The 9,501-nt window shown below is 43.0% G+C and overlaps 1 protein-coding gene across 1 annotated transcript in view; it reads left to right on the top strand.

Moving 5' to 3' along the window:
* The first annotated feature begins 1,607 nt into the window (after positions 1 to 1,607).
* LOC119916159 (neurotrypsin-like) overlaps positions 1,608 to 9,501 on the top strand; it is a 30,056-nt gene continuing 22,162 nt past the window's right edge. Inside the window, exons 1-2 of the mRNA XM_038736062.1 lie at positions 1,608 to 1,950; positions 8,495 to 8,537. Coding sequence (XP_038591990.1) covers positions 1,852 to 1,950; positions 8,495 to 8,537 — 142 coding nt within the window. The 5' untranslated portion in view covers positions 1,608 to 1,851. The remainder of the gene's footprint in view (positions 1,951 to 8,494; positions 8,538 to 9,501) is intronic.

Raw genomic sequence — 9,501 nt, 5'->3', positions numbered from 1 at the left:
TACAGCATCTTGAGGCAAAGCATTGAGGCAGTTTTGTCGAAAGCTATAATCAAAATGTGTGTTTTTTTTTGGATGAGTTTATGTTGCCATCAGCCAAAATCTTTTATTTTATTTCACAGCCAGTTTCTTTTTTGGATGTTTCCTCAAAAAGACGATTTAGTAGTTTTACAAAAATGAGCTGCAACAATAAGAAAAAAATGGACAAATGGGGAACATTAGTAGTGTTTTTCCACAGTAGTACCATTTTGATAAACAGCGTTTTGATAAACAGCGTTTTGACCTCTTGCAGCTCACTGTAGTGTAACTATATATCCACAGATGGGTGATAAATTAAAAGTAAAAACATCTTTTGTGCTCCTTGTGATATATTTTCCAAAGCTCTAAAATCTACTAGAGTGATGAACATTATTCTTCCTTCATTTGGTGTTTTGATGATGTCAGTGGAGAGCGCTGTGTAACACGCTGCTCCAACAATCTCCCATAGGTGTTCAGTTGAATTCTGATTTGGTGACTGTGAAGGTCAAAGCAAATGATTCACATAATTTTTATCAAACCATTCAGTGACTACTCGAGCCTTGTGAGTATTACTGTTCAACATGGTGTTTTTCCTTTAATTTCTCTCCAGTCTGTAGCAAGTGATTTGTTTTTCAAGTCACAAATAAGTCTGAAGTCTTCGCTATGAAGTCCAGATTCAAGTCCAGGTTGTAAATGTTGTGTTTTTCGAGTCCTAAACCATGTCATTAAGAGTAAACTCACATCATGTAATGGGTCACTGCACCAGGTCTAAAAATTCTGCTTGCCCTGCCAGCCTTGCACTATAGCACCACACTATGTCACAACTGGCTGTGGTCATGATTACAACAGACCACACCCAGCTGTGATGTTGCTTCAAGAGATTTATACCTTTTAACTGACCCATAGAGGTCAGTGCTGAATTATGACATTTTTGACTTGATTTGTAGATATACTTTGCATGTTGCTGACTGTTTTCTGTTAACTACTGCATAATCTCTACATGTGAATCTGGTAATATGTGCTTTCTCATTGCGTAAAAAATTTTTGCACTATTGTACTCTACTCTTATTTGTGATTTTCATATTTTCTACCACATAGTGTTGGATGTTTTTGGCTTAATTATATCAATGTTCCGATTTCCTGTGGTCTCTTGAGTTGCTGTGTTGCATGAATGAGTTAAATACAAGCAGGTGTATTTATCTAAGAGAATGTAGTCATCATCACCTTTACTAGGAGGAATTATGTGGGTAATGTTGAGCATCAAGGTGATGTTTGATTTGTCTAAAAGCCACAGAACAGACTGGATTATTGAATACTGCCATAAACATGCAAGAGTGCAAGCTTCATTTTCATTCAACATCTGTGTGTGTGAATGTGTGAGTCAGGGAATTTAGAAACATTCATTGCTCAGCTAAAGAGGTCATTTTTACCAGCATGGCCCAAATCTAAATATACAACAGAAGCAAATAGATTTGTGAAATTCAACAATTCATCAATGATTAATCACGCAGCTGACATATATATATATATATATATAGAGAGAGAGAGAGAGAGAGAGAGAGAGAGAGAGAGACGCTTGTGGCATCAGGTTTTTGCAGAGCTCAACACTATTTCACCCAGGATTGGCATGGTGTGTGTGCGTCTGTGTGTGATTTCCGTTTTCCATCCCGTGAAGCGTTTATAGTGCCGCACCCTGTCTTCTGTGCGTAAAACCTCCAACGTACATCATCATCACACCCCACGTTTCTTCCAGCAGCGGGACGCGCCGAGGAGAACGGTTCACCTCGCGGACAGGTTGGGCACAGAGATGGGAGTGGAGCGGCGGCTTTTCTGGCTATGACACTGACACACCGGGCGGGAAGGATGGCTCTAACCAGCCGGGAAATGTTGTGCTTGATCGGAACCACCTGCCTCTGGCTGCCGTTATTTGCAGAGGTACGTACTCCTGTCTGATGATGATAATGGGGTTGATTTTGCAATGTGGCCTGATTTTTTTTTAATGCCTCCCTTTTTCTTGACGTCCCGTGACTGTCACGCTTTGATGACCTGAGCTGCATTTTATAAAAAAAAAAAAATAGGTCGATAATTAGATTGATAAGCCTTAAATCAGGGCAATGCAACCAATCTTTAAGGACTGACTCATATAGGCTATGTTTTCATGCTTCACATTAAACCACTACTGATATATTCAGGGTGAATTTCCAGCAAAGCAGGTGCAGGTCGGGGCGTTAAAGGAGCATCAAGCCCCTTTAATCTGTCTTTTAGCCAATTAATGGCGCCATCAAAGCGCATTGTCTAATTAAACGGACACAATTTTTTCTCACACGTACGCACTTAGACACACATATACACTCATGCATGGTCTCAATCACAACCCCTGCACCCTCCTCCTCCTTCAGCCCCCTCGGCGGGATATCATGAGAGGAACCCGTCGGTGGCTCCTGTGCCCCCGCGGTGTTGTGCGAATGAACCCTGCACGGGCAGTTGAAGCTTGTCACAGCAACTCAGTCAACTCAGACGTTTTGAAACTAGTGTAGCAGGTGCCTTTGTCAAGTGAGGGTCAGAGCATCCTGAGGTCAGGTTTAGTAATTTATAAAGACAAAATTGGTTCTTATTTCTTCTGTTGTCTCTGCATGTCGCAAAGGAATGAATTAGCGCTAAATCAACCCATTAATAATTAGATTCATTCATTTTCGTTTTTTCATTTCTCTCCGTTTTTCTACAGTAAGTGTATTGTGCTAATGTGCAGCATATGAGCTGTGTAGCCTGTGTAGAAGTCATTAGTGGAGTACAGTGATATGCAGGATTTAATTAGACCCACTAACACTGGAAGCAGCCGTGCATGTAGCACAAATAGCACACTGCAGATGAGTTTCAGTTTCTTTTTCATTTCAACTTCATTAGACAAATCTTTTCATCAGGAGAATCGAGTATTTTTTCCTGCAACATCAGTACAAACATGGTCACAGAGAAACTGACAGGAAACGGAACTCAATATTTTCCTGAAGTCGTCGGTAACTTACAAACTGCTTCACTCTGAATCGCATCCAACATTACTTTCATTTCTGACATCAAAAGTCAAAAATGCCTAAAAATGTTAAAACAGTAAGTTGTAGCTATGGGATTAAGTTCCCAACATGACCGGTTCTACCATCAGAGTGTCCTAGGTGCCAGTGCACCCTGTGCAAAGAACAAATCTAACTGGTAAAAACCAACAACTCCTCCAAATTAAATGACAAATTATGTTAATCCATGCATAGAAGGTATTCTGATCTGATGCCCCAGCAAACAGCAAATCACTGTTTTATGACATGACAACGCTCTAGTTAAGGTTTGGTTAGGTTTCAGGAAAAAAAATTGAAAAGATTATGATTTAGACATAAATAAGTACTTCATTAAAGTTAAGGAACCTTTGTCGTGGTAGTTACAACAATAAAGACATAGTTAAGAATCAGGAACGATTGTGACTGTGGTGAGGAAGGCTTTAGGTAAGGAAGCTGTCTCATGTATCAGACTGATGTTTTGTTAACCCGTCGATCCACCTTGACCTCGCCTTTACACAGATTTTTGTCACTCCAAAACATTTGCCTTTGCTCCTGTCGTAATTAGCTGCTAGAAGGCTTTACCAGCATAAACCTATGTACTGTAGTTTGAGCACTTGCTGAAACGACTGATGCTGTTCTTCTTCTTCTTCCACCAGCATAGAGCACTTACTGTATCTGGACGCAAACACTATCCCCTAGAAAGCACATTATATGCTTCTAATCTGCTGCAAATACCTTTTCTATTTTTTTATTTTTATTTATTTTTTTAAACCTGTCCTGCCCAGCAGCCTGGTGTAGAGTATGATGACCTGGATACCATATTGTGCCACACAGATTTTACTTTAACAAGAGAGTATTAATATACTCTTTTGTCTGTTTTATTATTTATTTAATTATGTATTGATTTGTCACCGGGCCGGACAGGGGGGCAGACATGGGGATGGGGGGCACAAACAGACAGCACAGAGAAAGGACAACACCTGCAAGAGAAGGGGGATGGAAGGTGGGGACAACAGGGAAAAGCAGTGGGAAACACCAATTGCAGAAAGCAGCGAAACCTGCAATAGAACAGAGAGGGGGCTTGGGGAGGAGAAAAACAACAACAAACAAACACAAACAAACAATAAAAATAATAATAATAGTAAAAGACGACCAGCCGAACAGCAGCAATAAACAGCTGACATAGTAAGACAACTAAGAGAAAAATTAAAACAAGAAACAGTCCAATACACTAAATAAGCAACACAGCACAGCCACGAGAGCTGGAATAATAACAATTAATTTAAATAAGTAACTGAAAGAAAAGCATCAGGAATAATTCTACCAGGGACAACCTAAATTTGTTTGTGTCTGTGTGCGTGTGGGTGAATGTGTCTGTATGTGGGTGTACATGTGTGTGCGCATAAGCATGTTAAAGAATGTAGTTGTTAGTGAGAGTGGGGCGCCACGACTGTGCCACACCTACCCCAGCAACAGGCAGGCAAGAACCCCAGTAGCCAATAGGGATGGGAGAAAGAAAAAAAAAATCAATCAAAAAAACAAAGACTCCCAGATGCACCGCGATGCAAACGCGGAAGACCCCGTACCAAATGCCAGTTGACAACGCAATGCCGACGGAACGCAAGAAGCGTAACCCGCAGAAGAGCAGCGCCCGGACCGACCGCAGCGCGCAAACAACATAGACCAGTGCTCCCCCCCCACCCAGCACCCCACCGCCGCGCAGCGAACAACCAAAATGCCCAAATGCCACGCAATCATCAACACCATTGCACAAGTGATGAGCCCAACGCGCACACTGCGCAAGCACGGCGACACCCAATGCCCAGCAGCCCCCTGTGAATCCCGCGTGCGAGGTCGGGCAAACGAGAGAGAGCAAGCGGAACAACACGACAGCGAAAGCCAGCGGAGAGAAACACCAGCAGCAAGTCCCAGCCCGGCAGCAAATGCGCCGCACAGGTCACCGTGCACCCGCCAATAAAAGTCCACCGTCTAAGGCCGCCGGCGCCAGCCGACATCCCCCATGCCCAGTGCGCCCCCCGGCCGCCGTGCAACACCAGCCAAACTAGCAACGAGGCAAAATCAACTAGCTCAGCTGCATGCCACCAACAACCCACCCACCCGTCAAGGGCCGAGAACTCCAGGCACAAACCCAGAAGAAACCGGAGCACAGCCCTGCCCCGCACCCACACTGCACATCCCGAAAACTAACTATATACCTCAGTATCCAGAGGGGTCCAACAACTGGCCAACAGAGAAATGGGGAAGCATGGATCCGAGGCCAACGAAGCAAAACAGGGACGCAAACTGGTCCCTCCAAGCCAACGAGGAAATGCCTCCCCCGGACTCCAATGCACAAACTAAACGCCCAGCAGCCATCCAGAGACCCTGCCCAGGGAAAAAGCACAATGCATCAAGATGCATCGACAATCGCCCCACAATCCCACCGCAGCCCTCCAAACCGCAACCGGATCAACCCGCGCAGAGACCCCCACCCCCAGAAGCCAGGGCACCCTGCGACCCCCCAAAGCGCAAAGGACCCCAGACCGCATGTCCTGGGGGAAGCTGTAGCCCGCCCCAAGGAAGAACAGCAGAAAGCCGTGCCGGGAAGCTCCCTGCCGCCAGGGAGCAATAACGTGGGAGAACCAGGCCAACGGTCCCCCCCCAAATCATATTTAGGCTTGTTTGGTTAAGCCTATAGGAAAGATCATGATGTTGGTTGAATATTTAAAAAGTCAAAAGTGACTTGAAGCATGAGACGGGACGTGTTGACATTTAAATGAAACCACGATCTTTTAAAAACCTTAACCAAAGTGCTTTTATTGCCTGAACCAAACTGCACTGCACTTGAGACTCAGGATGTGAACCCCCGTCTCGGTCCTGCACTTCGTGTGCCTGTAGCAGGTGCACATCATGAAGGTAACAACTGGTTAAACAAATATGTAGTACAGAAACGTAATTTTTAGAAGACATGGTTGGATCTACAGCAGTATTTATAACAGCAACATTTCGGGACAGAAACCACTTTATTTGAAAAGAATCATCACAATCAGAAGATTTGCTGGTCGAGCTGCAAGGAGGTTTTGCGTAGAGTTCAACTTTGGTAAACTTATACATGCAACAGTCTTGACAGTATACTTACCTTTTGAGGGCATGGAGTTCAAAACGGAGGAAGCTATCATAAATCTGTAACGATTAGTCACTTAATTGATTAGTTGTTCAATAGGAAAATAATCAACAATTTTGATAAATGGCGAGAATCACTATTTATTTTTTTTAACAAATACCAAAAAGATTACAGCTGCAGCCCCCAAAATAAGAATGTTTGCTAGGTTTCTTCTTCTGTGGTTGAAAGATGAATTATTGTTCATACTGTTGGTCAGACAAAACAATCAGTTTCAATATGCCAAGTCAGGCTTTGTGAAATAGTGATGGAATTTTTTGCTGGCATTTTATAGACCAATTTATTGAAAAAATGTTGTTTAGACAGAAGTGGATGGTACAAAATACCCTTGCTTTTATTGTATCACTTAAACCACTGTAATTGTCAGAGTGCGGGTGGTCATAAAGCTTTTTACTGATTTTGTGACAACAAGCGAAGGAATGTCTCTGTCCCACTTTTCGGTGTGACTGGGCACTAACACACAATGACTATTAGCTTGAGAACATGTAATGATAGACTGCAGGAAACCTCAACTTAAAGCACTTTACCTTTCAATTGTGCTTTTACAGGTTTGAGGAGGTTAAATTCAGTTGTGGTGCCCGAACCATAATAGAGAGGAAAATCACGTGTAGACAAACATTGTAATTTTCCCAAAACCATACCAGCAACAACCAGTCAGCTTAAAACACATTTTTCTCACAGACAAGTAGAAGCTCTCCATCCTCCTGCTGTCGTTTCATCCAGAGCAGAAATGGACTCTGCCTATCTTCTCTATTCAGTGTGTGTTTGCATGGCCATGCACTGGACGCAGCTGTGAGGAGCGTCATAACTGATTACCGCCGTAATCGAGCCATGGGATTGATATGAATGGAAATATCAGCACCCATGTTCACTACCACAGGTCACCTGTTCCTGCTCTAATATCATTAGTGCTGAGTGGAGTCTTTTGGGAGGCGTTTGCATCTGTGTGTTGTGGGCTGTTGGAGAGAGACAATTAGAAAGCAGAACTCACCTGTGTGAAGGTGAACCGTGTTGTATTTCACTTTCCTCACAGTCATATTCCACAGCAGCAGCAGCAGTGTGTGTGTGTGTGTTGGTGTGTTATGCACGTGTGTGTCCTCTCCTCTTCTGCAAGGTGCCCTGCTGTGTAAAGGTATGACCTGATTTCTGAAAATGAAACAAACACTCTTCTGTCAGATATTGTCTGATGCCGTCAAGTAACATTTGTGTGTGTGTGAGCTCTCATACCTGGAAGGTGTATACTTGTTATATTTTTTTCTTTTGACTGGTGGTCCCTTCTGTTAATGAATAAACTCATTCACAAATGCGTGAAAATTGTGAAAATTGTGAAAATACTCTTTAGTTTACAATGTTACCTCTTGACATCACAGACTTTTCGTTGTCCTCTGTTTTCTGGCTTTGTCCTGACAGTTTTAACATATTCATGAATAAGTAGAAAGCTCACAGACAGTGTCAACTGATAAAGACATAGTTCAACATTTACGCATAGTTATATAAGAAGATCGATACCACTCTCATAGCTGTGCGCCAAGTATACAGCTGCTGCCAGGAGAGGATTAGCTTAGCTTACCATATAGACTGGAAACAGTGGATAACAGTTAGCTCTGTCCAAAAGTAAGAAATTGGCGCACTGTCACCTCTAAATTAGTGAGATTTACAATGTAAAGCTCACTAATTTAACATTTTATATCTCAATTGTTTAATATGTGCAAAAGTCGATGTGTAAAAATGACAATCTATGTGTTACGGGGGCTGATGTACTCCACTACTTCTTGGCAGGGAGAAGACTCACAGTCTTGTCTGAGACTCCAGGAAGAAACTGAATGGCTAAAAGACAGCAAATATGTGTCTCTCCCATGATGTCTACTATTCTTTTAACTGCTTTATAAATATGGAGATGAATAAGTCTCATTAGTAGTGACAAATATGTCATGATCCACAAATAAAAACCAAACAATTTGTGAATCAATGATGTCGATTGGATTAATGAACTGGAGTTCATATATAACGGCACTGCATACTGTATGTGGAAAAACAGTAACTCAAGTTGGGTGGTATTTGTTGTAATTTGGATTGGAGCAGATGTGATGTAATATATACACAAATCTTCATATAGCCTACATTTATTTGCAAGACTTATTTCTCTCCATATTGAAATGTATTCATGGTGGTGCTATAATAATTTGTTCCTGGATCCAATGGCCACCAAATTTCCGCTCTGTCTAACTTGCTGCATCTCTCTTCCTGTCTGCAGGTGGTGGCTGAGGACAGTTACTTAAACGAGGTGCAGAACTCAGGTAAGTGGGAGGTGATGCTCTTGTCTGCACACTACACTATAAATTAAGCTTCCCTCCATCCGGCCTCTCCTCCTACACCATCTCTTCCCTTCTGTTCTTTCTGTGTTTTTCCCTCCAGTTTAACCCACATTCTGACTCAGACACTCATAAAACCCCCTCTGCTGGCGCACTCTTCTTTCTTTTATCCAGCCGCCTCAACCCTGCTCCCACACTCGGTCCTACCTTTCCTCTTCCCTCCAGCCTGCACCGTTCTGCATTTAATTTCCCTCTTTTCTCTTCTTTCCCTACACCCTAAGAGGAGTAGAGGCCATGATGGGGGGTGGGGCGAGGAACTCCTCCTCCTCAGTGCTGAAGTATCTGTGCTCTGACAGCCGTGCACACGCATTGACAGACAAGTGAAAAATACGTCTCTTGTCTATCTGCAAAACCAGCTAAACCAGTTGGATCATGTGGAAAGCACCTCAAGGCTAAATAAATACGATTAGCACATGTTGAGCAAATGTTACACATGATGCTTGTCTGTTGCAGCATTTTCCTCCAGCTCTCCTTTTTTGCACAAAATGAGGTTAAATGTTGAGAAACAGAGAGGCAAGTTTTCCCATATTCCATATTTATTATAATGTGTGTGTTTTGTGTAGAAGATGCCACACACCCAGCCCCCATACAGCAAGCCTCCAAGTGTGAACCGTGTCAAATACTCATTGTGGCGGGGAAATGGATTATGGGAGCAGGGAGACTGAGTGTTCCCATGGCGATGGGCAGAGTACCGTTGTCGTGGCAATGAGGAGGGTGTTAGCAGCATGTGTTGTGTGTGTGTGTGTGTGTGTGTGTGTGTGAACGCTCCGGTTGTTGAGATGAATAAAAGAACTTGAATGAGGCATACTGTACAGGACGAGGAGTGAGATGTAAAAGTGGTGAAAAAAGGGGAGTTTAAAGATGAAAATCAGACACACAGAGAGAAAAT

This window comes from Micropterus salmoides, unplaced genomic scaffold, assembly GCF_014851395.1.
Source record: "Micropterus salmoides isolate LMB-PRFRI ecotype aquatic unplaced genomic scaffold, ASM1485139v1 Ms_hic_scaffold_21, whole genome shotgun sequence".
Classification (NCBI taxonomy): domain Eukaryota; kingdom Metazoa; phylum Chordata; class Actinopteri; order Centrarchiformes; family Centrarchidae; genus Micropterus; species Micropterus salmoides.
This window is presented reverse-complemented; position numbering and strand designations above follow the sequence as displayed.